This window comes from Anoplopoma fimbria, chromosome 9 (genome assembly GCF_027596085.1).
Source record: "Anoplopoma fimbria isolate UVic2021 breed Golden Eagle Sablefish chromosome 9, Afim_UVic_2022, whole genome shotgun sequence".
NCBI lineage: Eukaryota > Metazoa > Chordata > Actinopteri > Perciformes > Anoplopomatidae > Anoplopoma > Anoplopoma fimbria.
In genome coordinates, this window is record NC_072457.1 from 1,725,177 (window position 1) to 1,749,135 (window position 23,959).

General features: G+C 40.6%; 1 protein-coding gene across 1 annotated transcript in view; it reads left to right on the top strand.

Moving 5' to 3' along the window:
* Positions 1-23,959, top strand: part of LOC129095295 (voltage-dependent T-type calcium channel subunit alpha-1I-like) — a 151,667-nt gene that overhangs the window by 17,139 nt on the left and 110,569 nt on the right. Inside the window, exons 2-3 of the mRNA XM_054603689.1 lie at positions 4,869-4,980; positions 11,053-11,186. Of these exons, the coding sequence (XP_054459664.1) occupies positions 4,869-4,980; positions 11,053-11,186 (246 nt within the window). The remainder of the gene's footprint in view (positions 1-4,868; positions 4,981-11,052; positions 11,187-23,959) is intronic.

Genomic DNA, 23,959 nt, shown 5'->3' on the forward strand with positions numbered 1-23,959 from the left:
ATTTTTTAACATGTGAAGGACATTTTCACATTCAAATTTAAGAATCCGAACTGCTGATTCATGTACGGAGACAGTTAGCTTCATCTCACAGTCAGCTTTAACCAGACTATAGGTGGAAGCCGCCAATCTTGTGAGTGAGAGTCTCATTAGTTAAATCGTAATTGTACTAATAAAGTTGCAGAGTTAATGTGTTTAAAAGCTTCGTGTCACACCGTTAACCCAACATCAGTCTAATGAAGAGAGAAGAGACTGAAGAGCCAACGAGGAACGATAGACTCATAGAAACAAGAAATATCATCATCTGGACAATTATCCACCTAACCTTTACCATCCCTGTGTGTGTGTGTGTGTGTGTGTGTGTGTGTGTGTGTGTGTGTGTGTGTGTGTGTGTGTGTGTGTGTGTGTGTGTGTGTGTGTGTGTGTGTGTGTGTGTGTGTGTGTGTGTGTGTGTCCATGCACTCCTCCGACCTGACAGCTCCCAGAGTAGAGGAGCTGACGAGGCGCTGTGAAGCATTACCGTGTGATCTCCCATGACATTTGCAAACACACTCCGTCCTCCCTTTATCCAGTCAGCTGAACGCGATCGAATAACCCCCCCCCCGATGGGAAAGAGAAAGATCTGCCAGCCTCTCTGAGTGTACGCAGTGATGGAGGGATGAAGAGGAGGAAGATAGATGGCAGTGAACAGTTCTAAGTGAGATAATGTGAAGAGAAAGAACAAAAACAAAAGACGACTAAAGCTGTACATTTCTGAATCAATGGCTGAAAGTAAAATGTGCTGAGAGCAGCAAAGTGAAAGTCATCAAGTCGACACTTTGAGACAAACTTTTACCTTTAAATCAAAGAAAATGAATCATAAGGTGAAGTTACAAAACAAAATTATACCAGCTTATTCCACCTCAAAATGGAAGTTTATTTTGAAAAGACATGTGACGAACAGAAATGGACACGTGAAAAAAACGAGGTTTTACTTTTTTTGTGTGAGGATAAGATCTGTTTTCACCACTTAGCAACTTTTAGAGGATGCTGTATCCAGTTCTTCCCATACCTTACAGGTGTTGGAGGTCAAGTATCTCTTTGATTCAGATCCTTTCCATGAGTTGGATGATGTTAACGGAGTGAAACATTCCATCAGTGGTGGTCTTCATCAGGTCACCTCACTGCTCCCGGCTGTAATTCACCAAATATTTACGCAACTCTCTCTCAAATCACTTTTGCATTCCTTGTTACCGGCACTGGTTTAATTAACTGTATCGCGGCCGATCATCATATTATGGTATACATTTTATTCCTTTATAAATCACAAATAGAGCTCCTCCTCTATCTACAGTTTGACTAACAGCGCTATAAACGATGTCTCATGACGTGACTTAAGGACACCTTCTCCCCTCCTCGCCTTGTGAGCATTCCCTTCGCTTAACAGTCGATTGGTTGCCACGGAAACCGGAGGTCGTTTGCCTCCCCGTGTGTCTCTTTGGATATAATAAAACCACGAGTCGGGGGGGCGACAGAGAGAGAGATGGAGAGCTGGGTTAGATAGAGTGACGACACGCAGCGAGGTATTAAGAATTCATTTACCCCCCCGCTGACTCTCTCTCTCTCTCTCTCTCTCTCTCAGCCTCCAGGTTCTTAACGGCCTCGTCACACCCATGTGGCGGCACAGCAAAAGCTTTTGGGTTGTGGTCTCTGATGGCCCTTTTAGAAAATCTTTTTTTTTCTGATGTAACTGAATCTGCTGATGGAGCTTTGGATCAAATGTGTGGTTCCTTTACTCTGACAGGTAGACCGCAGCGTGTTAAACAAATAAATATATATATATATATATTATATATATGGGGTTATTAAGTCATCAGTTAGTCAGTTGTCAGAAGGTTGTTTAAAGGAATAATAATAATAACTTTACGTATTAAACTGTCTTGATGACGAGACTTTTGTTATATATGTGGTTAAGTTTACCGACATTTTCCTTCATAAACTGACTTTTTAATCCAGTTTTAAAGGTTCTCTATTCCCCATTCAGAGCATCAATATATCATTAAACAACCATCATCTTTATAAAGATATATTAGAGTAATGTCGGGCTGCATGCTAACCTCTACAGCAAGAGGGGCCTGGGTTCGATTCCCGGGCTGGACGGCCCTTCTGTGTGGAGTTTGCATGTTCTCCTGTGGCAGTGTGGGCTCTCTCCGTCTGTCCACGTGCCTTTTTAGTGCCTTTTAGTGCATGTGAGCGTGCCTTTTAGTGCATGTGAGCGTGCCTTTTAGTGCATGTGAGCGTGCCCCGCTGGTTAGCTCACGGCCGCCGCTCTGCACCGCTAACAGCCGTTAACGCAGTCCAGACCGCCAGTTTCATCGTGGAAGTGTAAGCTAACCTATTAGCGCTGTTAGCACTGTTAGCATCATTAGGTGCACGCCTGCAGCTCAGCCGTCGCCATGTTGAGAGCCGCGTGGAGTCAATATACGTTATCTGTATAAAGCACCTTTTAATCCACGTTTTTATGGAACACATTTTAGATCTTTAAAATGTGTATTCATGTGTCTGTTTAGAATCTGTTCATCCTTTCCCATGACAATAGGGAACACCCTGGATTCTCCACACAGCTCCGATCCTCCAGGGAGCCATCACAGCCGTCCGATCGCTCACTCTGTACTTCCAGCTATCTTAACGGAGCTGTTCCGCGGCCCGCATTGAAATACAGGAGGTGTTTTTTTTTCTTTTAAGTATGAGCCGTGAGTGACAGGAGCTGGATGAATGTGAAGCAGAGCATGCTGCAAAAACTCTACAGCCCTACTTTGCAATCACTCCTCGGTATGAAATAAGAAAATAACATATATAAAAGGAAGAAAGACCTCCAGAGGTGAAACAGTTCTATGAAACAATTTCTGAGTTAATCTTCTTCGAAACGCTGTGATATGCTGTGTGTGTGTGTGTGTGTGTGTGTGTGTGTGTGTGTGTGTGTGTGTGTGTGTGTGTGTGTGTGTGTGTGTGTGTGTGTGTGTGTGTGTGTGTGTGTGTGTGTGTGTGTGTGTGTGTGTGTGTGTGTGCCTCCTCAATGGCAGCTACACTAATTGAGTCATTTTTCAGAAGTGGAGACAGACAGCACGTTGTTAAAGAGGCTCATGTTTCAACAGCGTGCACGAGAGGGAAACGCTTTCTGGCAACTCTCCAAGCTTTTTTTTTTTTTTATTTTTAAAGAATGCATTTGGAAGTGGAAATAACCCCGAGATAATCCGTCAGGGGTTAGCCCTAAAGGCTGTCATCATTACTCAGAATACGTGGGGGGGGGGGGATAAGTAAATAAAGCGGTGACCTGCTGTTTCATGATTTTCACATTAAAGTGTGTGTCTGCCTGGAGAAGGGGGTCTGGAGCTCCTGGCACCTGAGGATGAGGATGATATCTCCATCCTCATTAGAGAAGGGCTCGCTGCAGAGGATGTGCTGAAGTGGCAGAATGTGTAGTGTGTGCATGTGTGTTTGTGTGTGTGTGTGTGTGTGTGTGTGTGTGTGTGTGTTTGTGTGTGTGTGCGTGCGTGTTAGCCTGCAGCTTATTGGGTTTAAGTGAATCTAGAAATTATTTTATTCAATTTGAATTAAAAAAAAGACTCAACTTTCAACGTCTTATTAAGGTATTCAATTGTAGTAAAACTTAAAGAAATTGTTTAAGTAAGTCATTAATCAAACATGCCCCTTTTTCAGTCGTGTTAAAAAATTTGCAATTTAAGCTAATTTGAGCTTTTTTTGGCCATTATTTTGGAGAATACTTTGTTTTTTTCCCCCATGTTAAAGACTTTTTTGGGGGTATTAATACTTCACCATTGACAGGGTCCAAAATAAATGTGAACTTAAAGCAAACCATAACTTAAATTCACAAATAATAGCAATGTTTAGATCAACTGCAGAGAGAACTATTAAGAGTTCTCAGTGCATTTTATAGCAATATTATGAAGGAAACCCGATTCAAAAAGTGAATGAAGCGTTGTGTGTGTCGACCGTGTGTCAGATATCAAACCTTACCTCCTTACTTCGTCTCACATATCTACTTTACAGCTCTTAGCCTGCAGGACGTCAATGTTAAACCTGCAGTGCTGAATTCTCTTTGAAAATGTCGGCTGGTTTGCACGTACTTATTTAGCATCTGTGCACTTTCCTGCTCTTGTTTGCACGTGTGTTTTTGCCCACTCTTAACCTATCTTTGTACGTGTTGCGATACCTACAGCGGGCCGTGTCTTTCCTGGAGTCCAAGAGAAGAAGCATGTTGAGAATTGAAGTATTTATTATTTGTGTGAAGGAGGATGTGTTATTACGGCACTTCCTCCTTCACACGCTTGTTAACCGAGCAGTGCTCTCGCTCCCTCAGCACACAGAAACAAATGCATATTGAATCACTACCGTCACACACCGCTGCTTTGTTTCTAACATTTTCTTTTTTACATATATTTCTTTCTCTGGCGTGCATATCAGTTTTTGCATGTTTCTGCTTGCTTGCTACTAATTGCTAGTTTAATAGCGTACACATCGTAAACATCACACATTGTATGTTTCCTTGCTGCTGTTATAACTAATCTTAAAGTCGGATCTCTAACAGCAACATCTGGACAGAATATGTCTTAGAAAAGATCATGAAAGGTCTCTGAAACCCAAAGTCAGACTCTGAAACTCTGACGTGTTGTGACTGAATTGAATCCGGCAGATTTCAGTGTTGTTACACCCGCTGCAGTCATGTTTACAGACCCTTCTATCACTCATTTGTCACTGACATGATTATGAATTCATGAGTTAAGAAAACCAAGAATGTCCTCTCAGATTACATCCTGTTCTGCACCTCCACTGCACCTCCACTGTTTCTCCTTAACGGTCGACGTCTCCACGTGGTTCGAACGCGTCAGCATGATGGTGATCCTGTTGAACTGTGTGACTCTGGGGATGTACCAGCCCTGTGAGAACATCGACTGCTCGTCGGACAGATGCCAAATACTACAGGTACACACACACACACACACACACACACACACACACACACACACACACACACACACACACACACACACACACACACACACACACACACACACACACACACACACATATTCTTTATGATCTTTTCCATTGATACTCCTCAGAAGTCACCTTTAACCTCCATTTTTTTTATTATTATTATTTCTCTTGGTGGTGATACAAGCAACAAAACTTCATTGTCAAATATGAAATGTATTTTATAGGATAATGTTTTGTTTTTTGACGTATCACAAATATGTTTCTACTCAAAGACGTCTGCTTAATGAGGAGGTCGGAGTGGTCGGATAGGTCAAACAAACACAGGACTTTAACCCAGGGGACCGCTGTTTGTGTACCGTGTGAAACCAAAAGTCGACGTTGACTCATTTTAATGTTGAATTAAACATCCAGAGCACTTTTTCTCCACCTCTACCAGAATGAGAGTTGGTGCAGCCATACCTTTCTTTTATCTATACACATCTATGTGGAGATACTCATCCCCAGTATGTCAAAGTAGTCATTGTGACCATGCTAACGTCAGCATTAACTTCAAAGTATTGTCACTACACCACAACCGCAGCTGACAGGGAAGAGTTGTTTGGTCGGTCTAATGGTTTATCCAGTTCCTCTAATTATGTTTGTATTTATCTTAATCCTGACCGAGTCCCTTCTATTTAAAGTGCAAAGAAAGAGATTGGAAATACAGAAGGAACTGAGGGAACACACATTTTAGGAAATGAGACAGAGTAGTGACATCTTGGTTACTAATGACAACAGGATTTACTCTCCAAGGCCCTCAAACTGTTTGCTAGTATCTTACTGCACTCAAGCTTTTATTTGAACAAGTAATGTAGTGTACTCTCTAACCAATGAAGAGGGATCCGCCAGTAGAAGCATGCATTCTCGTGATCTCTCATTCTACTGTAGCAAACTGTCTATTATTTTTGGTTCTCAGTCACGGCTGCATGTTCAAGAACCTCTCCTGGTTACAGTGACTCACACTTTCTCAAAACACCTTTTATTGCATGTTTTGTACTGCCTGCAGGCCGGTAGGGGCGGCTATTGATAACGCTAGCTGAGTGCATCGCCGACCCCAAGCCGAGCCCAAGATTCTGCAGCCAGAAAACACAGTGAGGGGAAAACAGTGTGCCCACTTTTGGACGATGTGTTTGGCTAACAGCTAACAGAACTACCAGTACTCGTACTGCTGAGTGCATCGCCGCCACTCCATTGCTATGCAGGAGGACAGCTTGTTGAGTTAAAGTTTTAGTTTTTGGCAAGATTGTAAGACTTTTCTTTTTTTTTGCAAGTTGTGGGTTGTGTTTATTCAGTCACACAATACAGCAGTGGTCGGAGTGCATGTTTCTAGTTATTGGTATTTAACCTCCTGGGAATATTTACATTCACATCTCAACGACTGAGACAAACTTTGACCCTTAACTTAATAATTTATCTTACGCTCTGGCATTACAGCCTCACAGAAACACCAACACGGCTGAAAACTCTTGTTTCTCTCCCTGTTTTTAAAAGTGCCCTATAAATAAAGTTTACTTAGCTACACAGGATCATGTATATTTGAACAGAGGCTCTGCATAGACACATCTTTGCTGTCCAAAAGCACTCACAAAACCTGAGTAAACAAATCTGTGCACTAATACTCAGCCGTGCATATTTTGTATATAACCGTCTACATAAGCAGACAACTCACATCAGCACACAAAAGACGACAACATGCCCTCAAATTCCTTGAAGCAGAGAGCAAAGAGTGTTCTTCTAGGAAGTGTGCACATTTATTCCACCCCCACACACAAACACACCCTCCTCTTGGTGTATTGCCTGTAACTGCTAGCATGTGGTCTTTATGGTGCAGCGAGCATGACTTTCTCACCCCGGCAGCGTTTCCCCCCCATCATCTGGACACAGGATCTCTTCTTACTTATGTAAAGGTACCCCCCCTTCGGTCGGCGAAGCGCTTGTTGAATCACCCCGTTTTTGTTTTTTTCCACGTTCTCTCAAGAACACACAAACACACAAAAGGCACCGCACTCAGCACACACAGCGGATTGATCCGGCTCCCTGGGGGGGGCTGGTGGTGAGTCGGACCGAATAGAATTTCTCCTCCGAGTATCTATAGAGCCTATTCAATATCAGCATGGATTTAGAGCGCTGCAGAGCCACGGTCAATACTCTCCTCTCAGAAAAATCCGTTGTTCAGTAGCATGATTTCAATGAGGGCCTCACCAGCACAATCTTTAAGCTCTAACAAATGTGGACTTAAAGATCTCTGGAAGCTTAGTTAGTTACTTAGTCAGTTAGGAAAGCTTGTAGATGGAGGGAAGAGTGGATGTAATGGGAAAAAGATTGTTTACATGATAAGATTCTCTACAATATTTGCATTCTAGTTTGTTCTGTGAGAGTCAAAAGGCGACTAAAATAGTAGTTTGGTCCTAAAGACAAGATTTGCATTTGACTTCCCTCCAGCTATCCCATGGCCTGGATGGGGGAAGAGTCTTCATAGACATCACATGTTGTTGTGTAGAGACAACGGTGTTTTCATCTCACTGAATAGGAAATGTAAGAGAATCAATAACTAGACCTCAGAAAGAGAGCTGCATGCAAATGACTCCAGTTTGGTTGAAAAAAAAAGCTTTGAAGATGTGAAAGGTTTGGAAACCTTCAGAGCTAAATGTTTTTCATCAGTTTTCCTCTTGTTTAATAGAGTTTTTGCTGTTCAGGCTGTTCACATTCAGCATTCGTAGCTGAAAAATATCCAGGTAATCTTGAACGGTGGGAGTGATGGGTGAAAAAAACCGCTTTTCCTTCCCTCTGTGAAACAATAAGTCAACGTGATTTATTTGTCATGTAACTAGTTTACTCCAGTAAAAGCAATTCTGTAGTTATTTTATCTAAAAGAACGATGTTTTCCCTACCTAACTACCTAACTAAGTTGTTTCCTGTGAAGACGGAAGTTTAATTTAAAATGATTGTTACGTGCGGAAATTTACAAGGGATATTGGACTTTTTGAAGGAAAACGATCAAAAATAGATAGAGATATAATGGTGGACCAACAGAACAACCCTGTCTCCTAAAAATGATCTTCTTTTCAAAAAAGGTTTCAATGGAAAAATATTTTGTGCAGGATCACGGTCACAGTTTTGAACTGAAATGAGTCAACGTTGGCTTTTGGTTTTACATGGGACACAAACAGCTGTCTCCTGGGTGCAAGTCCTGTGTTTGTTTCTCCCATCCGTACACTCCAAATTCCTCCTTAAGTAGACTTCTTTGGAAGAAACTTATTTGTGATATGTGAGAAAAAAAACTAAAAATAATCCGCCAGAAAATACATTTCTCTCTACATAACATAACTGACAACACAGTTTTGTTGGATGCAAATCATTTTTGGGAAAACGGGCTGAACAGACTGACATTCACATTCCTAGACAGTGTGTGTATCACCACCAAGAGAAATAATAATTCAAAAGTTGAGTGGGAAGAGCATAAAAGAAAGTATAGACAGATAGAAGGGGAGTCAAACAAGGGAAAAGCAGAGAGACGGAAGATACAGAAGTATAGAGACGTAAAAGAGACTAAAAGACAACCTAGTGAGAGGTTTAAGAAAGAGAGCTGTGGAAATGTCAGACGGAGGAATGTTTATTTTTTTGACATTTGGTGGAGTTTTCACCTCCCTCGGTGCAGGGATCTTTACAACAGGCATCGCCTCGTCCATCTTTCCCTTTTTGATGAAGGTCAAGGTTGCAAACTGTGACCTCCACATTAGCAGTAGAGCCCCGCACCTCTACAACCCTCCAGGACTGCAGAGTAGGACGCTTCTTTTTCAGAGAGAGTGACGAAACACAGATTCACATCACTGGTTGGGATTCATATCATGTTGCCTACGGTACTTCACCCTCTGAAAATCAAATTACAGGCAACGCCAAGCGCGTCAGTTCCTCCCTAATCCCCCCTGTATACACAGAGAAGAACAGCAGCTAATCAAGGCTTTTTGCTCACAACAGCAATAACACGCATTAGCGAGCTGGGTTCTTTGATTTATTTGGATTTTTTTCCCGCTCCCTTCTTTTAATTAGATGCTTGATTAAAGCTGAAGTGGGGTGGTGGTGGTGGTGGTGGTGGTGGGGGAGTCGATGTGGGGCTTATCTCTGATTACTGCACAAACATTATTTTCCATTACCCCACCGTTTAGGGCAAACTGCTCAACTGGGGAGAGCGGGGCAGGGGGGTGGTGGTATAAGTTTAATAGAGAGAGGGTTTGGAGAGAGATGGAGATATTCAATTGTCAGGGAAAGATAGATTAAACGGTTGTAGGGAGAAGGATGGAGGTAAGAGATTGGCGACCTCATTCCAAAGGCGCCGTTGGGTCCATGTCTCAGAATCTGAGACCTTTGCCCTCACTTTTCATACAGAAGTGCTCACGGCCTTGTGCTGCCATTACCAATTATTTTTCATCAGTGATTGATCTGCTAATTATTTTCTCCACGAATCAATCTGAGTTTTTAATCTGTAAAATGTCTGAAAATAGTGAAATATGTTCCCTGATAACGTTCCAGAACTCAAGGTGGCCTCTTCTGAGTGCATCAATCAGAACCAAAGACTTTATGTCTGTAATAAAGCTGAAACAATAAGCGGATTAATTGCTTACCCAATTATTATTTTTTCTGCTGATTGATTCCCCGACTACCACTACAACGTTTTTTTTAAATTGATTGTCTTTCTTTTTTTCAAGCGAAATTGGCAATAATTTGCTGGCTCTGGCTTCTGAAAATTAAGAGTTTAATGATATAAAGTGAAGGTCTAACAGGGAGCCCGGCATTCAGGAGATAATATGCTAAATGAGTCTGGACTTTAGGCCTCAATAGATGCCATGTATGTGGCCACGGTCCAACGATTGGTTTGAATATGGAATTGTGTAGAACATCTAAAATGTGTCAATAGTCAGATTATGGGCAATGGTGATATGTTTACCTGAAAAGGTCCTCAGAAAGTAGACTTGAGTCTCTTTATGAACTTGATAAATTGTGAATTTGGTCTGCCCCATGTTCATAATGCTGGATGATCTGAGATGATGGAGTTTACATCTTGGCACAGGACTCAAAGTGCCCATTTGATAAAGATGAGTCAATCAAAACATGACATTTCCCCCACGCCACTGTGCGTCCTCGACAGCAGTCTGGATGGCTCCGACTGCCAGCAGCATGTGGTGTTTTTCCAATTGCTGCTCGCGTCATATTTACAGTCCTAAATCACACATTTTACTACAGTGGTTCTGAAAGTTCCCCTAATGTAATATAAAGCCACATCTGTTTGTGCCTTCTCGTCACACAGTGCATCGTGCCAATGAGACGTGAGCTGCTCCCTCATTAAGTCATATTCCACCTCAGACTTAGACCATTTGAATAGTATTCAGAGGCATATAGATAATATACCTGTACAGTCATTTTACAAGATAAAACCTGTGAAGAATCAAAAAGACGAGTGTGATGCAGCGATATGACCATAGACTGTAGGAGTAACCGACAAAACACCATAAATGAAATCTGTTAACTCATATCTCATATTGATGGACTACTTTATTGCCTTAGAACAAACCCTGTAAAGAAAGAAGTCAAGTTTTAAAAGCATTATAAAGAAAGAAAAGGTTGAATATCCTGAAAACTATTTGATTTGGCTGCAAAATATTTGCTCAAATGTAGATTTTTAACACCTCCTGTTTCTAGAACATCTAAAAATGAAATGTCCTTCTTTGTTTAGTCCCTAGACATGCAAATAAAGTCTTATTGGCTACACTACAGAGAGTATAAACTTAGCTTGAGTCTGCTAGTAAGTACAATTGGAAGACCAAAATTACAAAAACATACATTTCCCATTTGCCTCAACTCTTATAAAGCCTGTTGGTTGGTTTCATTTTGACCTGCTGGAGGTTTATCGATGTCCTTCTCTGATGTTTCTGTCTCCACATTGTTCGCAGTGAATGACATTCTCTTTCTGTTTCCCTTCTTGACAACGTGTCTCTTTGTCTCCCCGTGTCTTTCTGTCAGGCTTTCGATGCATTCATCTACATCTTCTTCGCCATGGAGATGGTTATAAAGATGGTCGCCCTGGGGATCTTTGGACGACACTGTTACCTCGGGGACACGTGGAACCGACTGGATTTCTTCATCGTCATGGCAGGGTGAGGACTTCCTGTTCCCTTTATACACTCTCCCTTCTGTTTGTCACAGGGACTCACATGGCTTTGTTCCAAACACACATCTGGCAAAGCAAGAAAACAAGTTCAAATGTTTAATTTGAATTTATTAACACCAACAGTTCATGGTCCATTGTGCTGCCATGCGTGGATGATACCGTTTATGTTAAATATTGATGTCACCTGGGACATGGCAGACAATAACACAACCATAATGTAATTATGCTGTCACCTCAATGTACTCTAACAAATGAGCTAAAATGACCTTCATAAATTTACCACATGGTCATTGTGTTACTGACGATTTCATGAATGTGAGCCAAATCCTTTCGCTGGTGAAATACATTCACTTAGACTGACCATTAAAGGGTAACATTCAATAACAAGTCTTTTAAAATCTACTTAGCCTGATAACCTATATTTTTTGTCGAGTAAAATCAATGATAAACTATCAGATGTACCTTTTAAAAACTTCCTTTTGTCCATTAATTTCATATATTATAGCCTGAACAGTCTCAATATTACTATATTGGAGCTTGTTTCAGTCTTTTTTAATGGCAGTTCTTCACCCTGAATGCTTTCAGCTTCCTTTGAACGTCTTCTTTCACTATCTTGAGTGATGCTTTGCCAGCAAGAGAAGTCAGGACAGTCACTCAGAGCGTCTCTTTGTTATTACAAGTTATGATTTGAAAGAATGCAAATTTTGGAAACCTGCAGTCTGTGATTGAAGTTCTGTAGCTTTCACACCTCCATGTATATGTTTAACTCAATCACTGGACGGTTTTGTTTCAGACGCCTGAGGGTGGATCAAACTGGTTACACGACAGCGAGTCATGCAGCACTTTACTTTTGTTTTTTGGTATCACAGATGGCTCACAAAGAAACAACAGATGATAAACGTTAGTTTATCTAAACTGCAAATTGACCTCATATATAACAGGGTAAACCGGGAAGAAACAGGAAGCAACAATACTAGTAAGAGGTGTCTTGTATCGTTATTTTATGGGATAGATGCAAGCTACAACTTCAGGAGCTGCAGTTCCTCAAATGATTTCTTGGGCTCCAAAAGCAAGTTCACCCCCAATGGCTATTAACGTTCAAGACAACTGTAGAGGTGGTGTGTTTTTATGAAACAAATCCATTTCAACTATAATGAGACACAGAGTTAGTTATTATTGAGGATGTAGCTGCTTTGATTCACAGGTAGCTAGCTGCTAGCTGTCTGCCAGGTGTAGCCTCAGCTAATCACTGAATTTAACCTCTTGGCCGTGTTTGTAATGTTGGTGCCTTCTGGATCATTTTTATTGAAAATATCAGACAAACAATATGACTTATGTGTTCCACTTTTTTTTTGCTGAGTTAAATTCTATTATCATTTTATTTATGTTAGCACTAGTTGTAATTGTTGTACTAAGAGACACTCTTAAGGAATCGGCTGTATTTTTTTCTGGTAAGTACATCGCAAACTAGCATCCCAGCTAATCACAGTTAACGTGAATTACTGATGCACCTAGCCACCCAAGCTAGCCAGCTAGCACTAGCATTAGCTGTTACATTTGTTAAAGGTAACTCTTCCCCAGCTCCACCCTCTCGGCTATTTTCAAGTGATTGATGAAGAAACTCCCAATAACAACAGCTCTGACTCTAAATCAAACCCTACACATGTTTTTTCACACACACAAAATACTACCACATAATACATTATCGATTATCCTCGCAACCAAACGTCACACCAGCTGACAGCTGAGTTGAATTGATCGTTTTAACCGATGTGGCACTGAGATGAAAACCTAAATATGACTTTCCTGGAGGACACCATTCTGTACCGGGTGCATCACTCACATTGGTTTTGGGAATTAATTACTAAGAGCTCTCAATTCTCACAAGCACCAAAAATCATTGGCATGTGTTCAGTTCAACTAGCAATTCTGCTCGATAATGAGAAAAATGAAGCTGTTGACATAATAAAGAACACAAGAAGCAGACGTTTCCAAATGATGGCACATGAGAGGGAAAGCAATTAGCATGATTTGATAAAACGATCAAGTTGTAGCTTCATTTTCTCATTTTTTATCCTGCCTTTTTCTTAAAGAGACGATTAGCATGCGATCAGTAAACAGAACCCCTTTAAAGAGGATGACACCAACAGGTATTCACGGGATGCTGAGTAAATATCTCTCATCTGTGTCTCCTGTTGGCTGGAGCTCTTGTAAAGAGACATTCCTCCATGTTGGAGACTTTCCAAACATCATAATTAACTGACATACTGTGCACAGGAGAACAATTAGGAGTACTCAAAAACAACACGATTAAGTATCTGAATAAAGTTTTAAGGTTCTTTAGTTATCATTTAGAAGCTCATCAAATGGGCCAAAATGAAAATGCATACAAACCAGCTGTATACCAGTTGCAATTTGATCTAAAGTCTTAGAGCACCAGTCTAATTGTGCGAAAGTGCATACTTATTCACTTTATGTGAATTATATTAAAGGGGCACTGTAGATATTAAGAATTGCACCTCCATAGATCCACATTTGGTGACTCGCAGGAGAAAAATATAGTTTTAAAACTGAGGCAGCAGGGGGCAAGTGTTGGTCTAGCTCCAATTATACAAAGATTTTATTCAAATAATATTATATTTTGACTAATTTGTTGATTTCCTGAATTTACAAGGCTCTCCCAGAGCCCCCCCAAAAACATTATACGTTTATGTGTAAAATCCATCAATCCATCAATCTATCCATCCTCCATCCATGTATCCATCCATCAATCCATCTTCTCCTCCATCAGTCCCTACATCCATCCATCCATCCATCCATCCATCCTTCTCCTCCATCAGTCCACCCATCTATCCATCCATCCATTCGTCCATCCCTCCATCCCTTCATCCATTTCTCCATCCATCCATCCATCTGTCCCTCCCTCCCTCCATCCATCGATTAATCCATCTCCTCCTCCATCTATCCATCCACTCTCACTGTGAATGTTCTTCCTTTAACCATTTGTTAATGTTGTTAACTAACCAGATGTGACTGTAAGAAGTAAACACCACCATCAACACTGGAAACAATGCAACATGATTTAATCACACCTCCTTTCTCCACCCACATTCTCTCTACCCACAATGCCCTCTTTTAATTAATATTAAAATAGTTGTTTTAAATATTGCTTCAAAAGAAAATGTCTGTCTAAAAATTATATATATAAATATCTCTTTTCAATGAATTATTTAGTTTTTCCTTTCCCATTGTCCCCCAGAAGCTTTCCACCAGCTTTCACTTTACTTGCATTTTTTTCTACCTCAGCCATGTTCCCTTCCTCCTCTTCCTTTTCGTTTCCACTCTCTTCATCCTCCTCTCCTCATTCTGCCCTCAGGGGAAGGTGAGCATTTTTCATTCACTTTTCACTGCCCTGGTTTCTCCAGATTTACCATAAATTTCAGGAGCGCACTGTTCCAGCCCTCGGGCTAGAGAAGATGAAGACTGCCTCCACCTTCTTGCTTTCTCGTAATGTTGTATCTGGTCTGTTTCCTCCACTCTGATCCCACAATTTCAGCACATATGTCGTCCGTCGTCCGTCTCCCCCGTGTATCCTCCATTTCCCCCTTATTCATGGTCCTTTAAGCAGCATCTGCAGAGATCTGTCTACCTCGTCTCTTAGGGAACCAAACCCTCCATGGTCAACCCCAGGGTAACAATCACCGCATGCAGCGAATGTAGAGGCAAGGAGGGGGGAGCGCGATAAAACAGTGCACCCTTGGGAACTAGTGTGCTGCAAACACAAACAGTAGGCGAGCTGCAGGGAAGGGATTAGGAGCAGCAGGAGTCCCTCACCAGGCCCTGCTTAGCCAGCCGGTACCGCCAAACCAGGTCCCTGCACACAGACAGATTGTATGGAGCCGTGTGTGAGCTGGTGTTTGCGTGGGTGGAGAATGCAGGTGTTCAACGGTAAATCAAAAGTTTGTTTTTTGATTATATTCTCCCTGAAGCTCAACCCCCTGCTGCATGCCTGTTTGTCAGGCATTTTACATTTTTCATAAACAAAGCCTCATATATAGTGTTCCACTGCATTCTTACTCAAATGAACCTTTATAGTTCTTTGGTTTAGATGCTGTTGAGAGAGCATAAATACTTCTCGTTATCCTTGGTTGTTTTTGAAGTGGACAGTCAGTGCTTACACCCAGTGTTGCGGCTCCTGCTTCTAGTAGAGCTGCACAAATACGACAAAAAGAAACTGTGTCATTTTTCAACCTTAAACTGCTACGCCAAGCAAATGGCTTCTCAGTGCTCCTGTTCTATTTGCACATATTTAAATTAGGTGCTATGACAGACATTTGGCACGAAAACGGCACCTTTCTATGTAAATGAGCCTCATTGCAAAACAGTTCAATTCATAACGATCAGCGGTGAAAGTCACACGCCGTTACAGTGACATTTTTTTCATCTTCAGAGAGTTGGAGGTAACTGAAGCACATTTATTCTGACAGACATATATATATTAAATCCCAAATAGGGTTTCTCCGTGTCACATTTAAATTCCTCGCTTAAAGTTTTGATGTCTGTGCATCTTGTCGGAGCATCTCAATTTATATTTTCCCCTCTCCAAATTGGTCAAATTAGACTCAGCTCACTAAACATTATGGGTGTGTTTACACTATAATATCTTTAGCGCAATATCTTGAGCGAATCGGAGAATCTTGAGACGTGGCGGACGCCGTTTTCAAGTGATGAGCCTTTCATGGTGATATCAGTGGCTGCAATCCAAACTTTGAGAATTCACCCATCAGTATGTATTTGTCAACAACCCTTTCAGTAGAGACGGCAACCTCCAGTTCTGACAATTGAAGCCGATGCTTCAAGTCTTAAAACTTGCATTCTCTCTAGTGTCCACCAGGGGGCGACTCCTCTGGTTGTATAGAAGTCTATGAGAAAATGACTCTACTTCTCTCTTGATTTATTCCCTCAGTAAACATTGTAAACATGAGTTTATGGTCTCAATCTCTAGTTTCAAGTCTTCTTCAATACAGCATGATGTTCATTTAGTAAATGATGCTCCATTTAGAGTCAAACAGACCATAAAGCAGGGGATGACCATAAAGCAGAAAGCGTCTGCTAAATGACTGTAATGTAATGTAATGTAATGTAATGGATGCTTTAGGGCGGGGCTACACACTGATTGACAGGTCTCTACATCACTCCTCCTCTGTCTAAATATGGTCACTGTTTTTCATTGGTTGTGAAAAAAACAACGTGGCAACGATCCTAATAAAAGTTGGCGACCGCGAAAACGTCAAACTCGAGGCTTCAAAACGTCAGTCTACAAACCAATGGGTGACGTCACAATGACTACGTCCACTTCTCATAGACAGCCTATGATGGTGTACATCTACACTCCATCCTGATGTTTTTCGCTCCATGCTGTTGCTCAGAGTCCATCGTGTTACAAAGTAAAAGCACTACACTGCACTCTGAAAGAGCCTCTTCAGATGCAAAAAGGATCTATATCTGTCGGGCCTGGAGTCAAACGCTTCCACATTGTTCATTTTCCATAGTCGACATGTTGTTGGCGGCTGTGACTCAGGAGACAAAGCATTTATTTTAATTTTTTTTTTCAACCACAAGATTTGTGGCATCGATCCTCTGCTCGGGGATGTCCACATGTTGAAGTGTCCTTGAGCACAATAACCCCAAATTGCTCCCCGATGGAGAGACCATCAGCCTTGCACAGCTGCTCTGCCATCATGTGTGTGAATGAGAGACACATTGTAAAACACTTAGTCTGCTAAGATAGAAAGGAGCTATATCAATGCAGTACATTTACCATTTTGTCAGGGAGCCGTTGGAAGGAGGAGGTGTGTTTACCTCAAGATGTTCATGCTCTGCTGCATTCAGACATCTTCTTTCACTCCTCTTTAACACATTCTACATATTGACTATACAAACATAACCCAGTGAAACCTACAAAGCCAGTGTTGGTCTCTTCTTTAATGAACGGCTGAATACATTTATTCATTTCTTCTCTGAGGTTTCTTACAGCGGAGATACTGATGGCAGATCCGTTATGCACAACAAAACCAGCGCCATAGGATATCTGTCTCTCCCTATTGACTTCTCCGGTCTGGTGATTATATGTGCGGCTGCTCATGGCTCTTGGTTGCAGTAATAAAATCCCTTCCAATGAGTGAATCCGATAGTAATTTGTTGGAGCGCTCTGAGCCACTGTGGACAGGGAGGTAGAGAGAGAAGAAGCAAGAGAAGGAAGGAGTTTGGCTTCAGACTGTTGATTGGATGTTTAGTTGTAGGAACATTTTTGGAAAAAGGGAAATATAGACTTGGTTAAAGTTAAGTTACGTAAAACACATTGCGTAACTTTACGTATCTAAACTTACGTTCGTAACTTAAAATAAGTCAACATTGACTTTGATTTTTTTCATGGGACAGGTACAGCGGTCTCCTTTGTTAAAGTCCTGTGTCTTTAAAATTATTGTTTGTTACAAGTGTTAGTAGGCTAGTGACATACACCACATGAGTTAAGATACGTAACATAAGCTTTATTATTTCACTTTACGTATCTTAACTTACGTTCGTAACTTAACATTTTTAAACATTGACTTTTGCTTTTACATGGGACACAAACAGCGGTCTCCTGGGTGAAAGTCCTGTGTCTTTAAAAACAAGTACTTTTATTTCGTAGTTAAGTTGGCTAAGTTATTTACGCCATGTAAAGTCATGAAACATATTGAACCTACATTTATTAACGTTACATATTTTAACTTATGTGACTTAAATCTATCAACATTGACTTTTGGTTTCCCATGGGACACAAACAACACTCTCCTGGGTGAAAGATCTTCATCCTCCCCAACTGCCACGGAAACCTACTGCTAACGTTACTAGCTCTCCTCCTGTTAGCCGTTAGAGGTGCTGCTAACGTTACTAGCTCTCCTCCTGTTGATTTAAACACAGATTGGTTGTTTACAAGGTAACATTATCTCATATTTTACTGAATATTGGAGGGTAACGATTGTCAGTAAAACTTTATTTAAAACTTTGAAGGTGAATGTTAAACTGTTGAATTAATCCGAGGTTCTGTCTGTCTGTTACATTACTTATTGCAATCATTGTTCTTCATTTGACAGCAGCTACAAGTTCTACATTTGTTTTTCCCCTCAAAACTGGAACCTGCTCCCCAAGGGTCCTCCTGTCTTGCATCCTGTCTTGCATGCTAGTGTGTATGTCAGTGCAAACTGTATATTTAAATGTGTGTATTTGTGTGTGTGTGTGTGTGTGTGTGTGTACCCTTTAGTGACAGTCTGTCATCTGTTTGGGAGGCTATCAGGGAGTGCAGGCACAGCTTTACACCTCCTCTCTCAGGATCCATCCTTTCTCTCAGATCCTCCTCCTCCTCTCCCCTCACGTCCTCCTATCTGTCTCCAACACTCAGCCGAGGAGGTGAGGACGCTCCGGTGTGTCGAGGGAGCATGAATCAAAACCACTAGAAATATGACTGAGACAGGAAGGGACGTAAAAGCGTGGTAAAGGATGAATGTCAGGGCTCATAAATTTACACATTTCCCAACTCTGAATTCATTCCCCATCAAACTTATTGTGACAATGACAACCAGGACGGTGTCCTCTGTTGCTCAGGATGTTGCTCACTCACCTGAACTGTTGCCCTGAGCGTTGCCCACATTAACAGAACCTCCACTGTTCAAAGGACTAACTGCTTGCTGCTCCTTACCACCATTGTTACAGCCGTGGATGCTGGTGGGTGATTCACTGCAGCTGCATATTTTATTTTGACAAGCCTAGAAAGGCATTTATATATCCATCCATCCATCCATCCATCCATCCATCCATCCATCCATCCATCTGTCTTTTCCTCCATCTGTCTTCCCATCTATCTATCTATCTATCTATCTATCTATCTATCTATCTATCTATCTATCTATCTATCTATCTATCTATCTATCTATCTATCTATCTATCTATCTGTCTGTCTGTCTGTCTGTCTGTCTGTCTGTCTGTCTGTCCATTCCTTCATCCATCCATCCATCCATCCATCCATCCATCTATTCCTCTATCCATCCACTCTCACTGTGAATGTTCTTCCTTTAACCATTTGTTAATGTTGTTAACTAACCAGATGTGACTGTAAGAAGTAAACACCACCATCAACACTGGAAACAATGCAACATGATTTAATCACACCTCCTTTCTCCACCCACATCCTCTCCACCCACAATGCCCTCTTTTAATTCATATTAAAATAGCTGTTTTAAATGATGCTTCAAAGGAAAATGTTTGTGCTAAATATTTATATATTTCTGTTACATCTCTCTATTCGATGAATTATTAAGGCATTTTTTGGTCATTAACGGAGACTAGTTAGTTTGTCCCTATAAGGGATTAATATATCTTTCCTCAGCTTTTAAAGATACCTCAGATCTTAATCCATGATTTAAAATGATAATAATGAGATATTTATTCTTGCTCTGGACTGATTGTTCTGTTTTCTTCTGCAAGAAGTCAGTTTACAGTACGTCAGGTCCTTTTATGCTTTAGACAGCTCAGAAAATGGTTCTCTTCTGAGTTCCTTTTTCCATTAAAAGAACATATTTTCTGAAAGAATTCAAAATGAATATTGATGCATCCTTTTTTTTTTCATCGGATTAAAATTAACCCAAAGTGTTGTTAAGATTATGGAGGCTCATAACGACCACCTCTAACTGACTTTGATGTGGAAGTTTAAACTAAGACTACACAACTTGTATAAACATGTACATGGATAAAATATTTATTTTAACCGACTATTTCCGGTGCCACTAGTAATGTAGCAATATGTATCTGACTAGTCGACCAAACGTACACATCCATAGTTAAGATTTCTGCAGATCCTTTGTTAAACTATTGTGCATCATGGTCAAGAGAATATAATGTCAGCCTCACCTCAGGGGCACTCAACATTAGGACCATATTACTGCTGTTACTTCTTAAGTTAGTAGTTTTAGTTGTGGGTTTTATTTTGTATTCACTCCTTCCTTCATCTGCCATTTCCAAATGATTCCAAAGTAGAGGAACAATTCTAAACTGTGTATAAGAAGTGGACGTAGTTTCTTATAAAATGAATATATCAATTTTAGTTGATGAAATGTAAATGGAGTTGTACTTGAAAAGCGCTTTTCTAGTCTTACGACCACTCAAAGCGAAAGTAATTTACCCATTCACACTCATTCATACACTGATGTCAGGTGCAACCTGCCCATCAGAATGTAACCATTCATAACCAAACATAAAATAAGATAAGATAAGGTAAGATAATCCTTTATTAGTCCTGCAGCAGGGAGATTTGCAGGACTACAGCAGCAGAGAGCATAGTGCAAACAAGAGACAAAAGTAAAAAAACACGATCAAACAAGTATTATAAATAAGTAATTAAGTAAAAAAAAGTAAAAGAAATACATACGCAATAAAAAATACAATAAAATATTATACAAACAGACAGAATCACTTTGGTATGGTACAGTATCGTACACCGAAGGGGATCGAACTGCCGATCTTCTGATTCAAGTAGACCCCCTACCTGAGGCACAGTCTGGACTATAACCAAATGTATGCATTGGGAGAAACACAAAAGAAATATTTCAACGTGACAGTCATGTGATGAAGACATGTATGGATGTTTCCGTTTAAGTTGGTGTCACTCTAATAGATGCTTTTGTTTCTGTTTCTCTGTTCTGGTTCTGTTTTAACATGTACATGTGTGCTTACGTATGTGCACAGTAAACATGCGGTCCCTCATATATCAAACATATGCTTATGATATACATCTTAACTGTCTTCCCTCACGTTCAGAGCTGCCAACCTTCACACTGGCAGATGGGAAACCATAATTCATCTCGCTCCGTGTTGGCAGAACTATATGTACATATATATAAAATGTTCTCCCCCTTGGACAACAGAAATAAGTGCCGTCTGCTTTTATACATTTATGAAATAGTGGATGGAAGTTATCATGTTCTTCTAATGAAGTTATAGATACCTACGTGGGTTTCATCGTAATCACATCGTAAGGACCGTCTAATATATATTCATAATTTTACAAGATGACGTGCATTTAGACATATCAAATTACAAAAGCTTCCTCAATTAGGAAAAAGTTTTAACATTTTGCGACACAGCATCACGTAAATTTCTGGCTTTAGATGAAATATATAAACTCGTCCAAAAAGGCGAACAAGGCAAATTTTGTGTATTTGCGTTGCGTCATTCTCCTCATCCCCACAGAAAGAGTTCGCCCCAAACAGGACCAAGTGTTCAAAACCAAGTCTTTCTCTCTGGTAATAGCGTTGATTGGTGAGATGAAATGATCATCTTGTGATCCGTCCGGGGGACTCTTCCTAACGCTCTGTCTGACTGTGATGTCGAATGGTAGCAATGTTTAGTGATGTCTTTTCCAATTTCACCAATCATCAAGATCAATGATTTCTCCAGGTGGCTAGTAAAGTAATACCGGTGAATTCTCTTGGTAGATAAAATGGTTTGAGACTTCCATTGATAAAACAGAGAGTGCACCACTTTTGACTCACATTTTTCTTTTTAGTGAATCTACCATCCTGTCGGCTCTGAATCAGGCACTTTATCAACTAGTCATTACTCTCAGTCTGGACAGCAGAGAGTTTAATGCCCAGCAAAGAGTTTTTATATTAGTATTTTTTCAATGTCTCATCAGATCCCTGGTCACTTTGCTTCTATGAGTGTTTGCTAACAGATGTATAACTGACTTGTTTTGATCTGAAGGTTCAAGAAGTCTTTTATCATCTGCCAAGAGTACATCTAACAATCAAACTGGGTAATTATGTTCTCCGGAAGAGATTACTGTGGAAACTAATGAGCTCAATATGAAGATACAGTTATATAAGACTTTAGACGCAATGATCATTTAAACAAATAAGTATGTGAAAGTATAAAATGAATAACAAGATGATTAGACTGGCAGAACCCAAGAACATAAAGCTGTGAGAAGCAAACAGAACAGCAACACGATGCCAAAGGGCGACGCCATCAACATCATATGGTGTCACATATTTATGAAGTGTGCTGCAGCGATACCATTTACTGTAACATAATCAATAAACACACTACAAATACAAACACCAGTTATTACTGCATACTTAACGCCATGGGTGATGCACACAAAGTCAATGAAATGTTCATTTGACTTTTCATACTTTATGTGTGTTTATGCAGCGTGTGTTTTTTCGGGTGCACATGTTGTCATATGCATATTATAATTAGTTTAATTGGAAGATGATGCACGAGGTTATTGAGTTAATGATCCTGGATAGTTTTTGACACTGAGCGTGGAGTAAATGAAGCCTGTGAATCCGTCTGGTATCATGTAGCACCAACTGTCTAAACAGATGTGTGTGTCTATCTGGGCTCATTATGTTCAGATAAAGTCATAATGTCATATTTAGAATGTACATGCATGCTGGAAAATCTCTTGCTGGACATTTTTTCTCCTTGCTCGGTCAGATCTGTGACTTTTTTTGTCAGTTCTGTCAACTCATCTAAATACTTTCCCGGCAAATTTAAAACCTGGCACAGAAAAATAAGCACATGTAACACTTTCATGGACTAGATGTCTGTGAAATTCCCCAGCAGTGAGAACGAAAAATCCATGTGTATTACTACTTACAGGCTGTCCTCCAGAGCTCTGAACATCTATCATATGCTCTCTTTGATGATGGATGCACTTTGACTGAGTAGTTTTACTGAAGGAGCTCACAGACGGGGTCAAAACGACATTTAAGACTGAAGGCCATGCTCGCTTCAAATGTATATACTCATAAAAAAACATGGATGAAAGTTGCTTCAAATAAAATACCCCTTTTAAACAGAATAACTCTCGGATGATGCAGGAAACTTGACCGTGAGATTAAAGGCTAGCATGCAAATATTTTGCATCAAAACTATTTACACAGGCAGTGATGCAAATTTGCAACAGTTTGCAGCACTTAGCTTGAGCTAGATTGTTGTCTAACCTAAAGCTACTGTGAGCGTTTTCATTGAATGCTCTCGGTGAATTTGAGTTCCCTCTGGTAAACAGTGCATACGTCAATGTGAGAGCTTTTATTGTGAAAGGTAAGAACTGATGGAGTGGATCTGGTATATCTTTTATGTTGTTGTGAAAACATCTTCCAACAACTGGACTTATTCATGTTTCAACACTACATTCTGCTAGATTACATGGTAATATCACAGCGCCTGCTCTCAGATTTACCCAGTTCAGTCTTTACAAAGTAGAACTTCCAAATCGGTCCGGTTCACCGGGACGACTCCACCGTTTAGTCTCCTGATGGGGGAAGAGGGACGGGTAATGTGACCGTTATATCTTCAGCAGACAGATGGCTTTCATCTCTGACAAGATATCCACATGTCTGAGCATATAACACACACACACACACACACACACACACACACACACACACACACACACACACACACACACACACACACACACACACACATTGACACACAGAGACATGTGTATGAGTGTCTGTCCCCAGCTGGAGGTGTAACAGTAACTCATTAGAGCTCTGACGCCACACGACACACTGCGGGAATGTGAGAATGGAAACACAAACACACACACGCACACACACACACACACACACACACACACACACACACACACACACACACACACACACACAGAAAGGACAAAACAAATAGAGAAGAAATGAAGATGTAAAA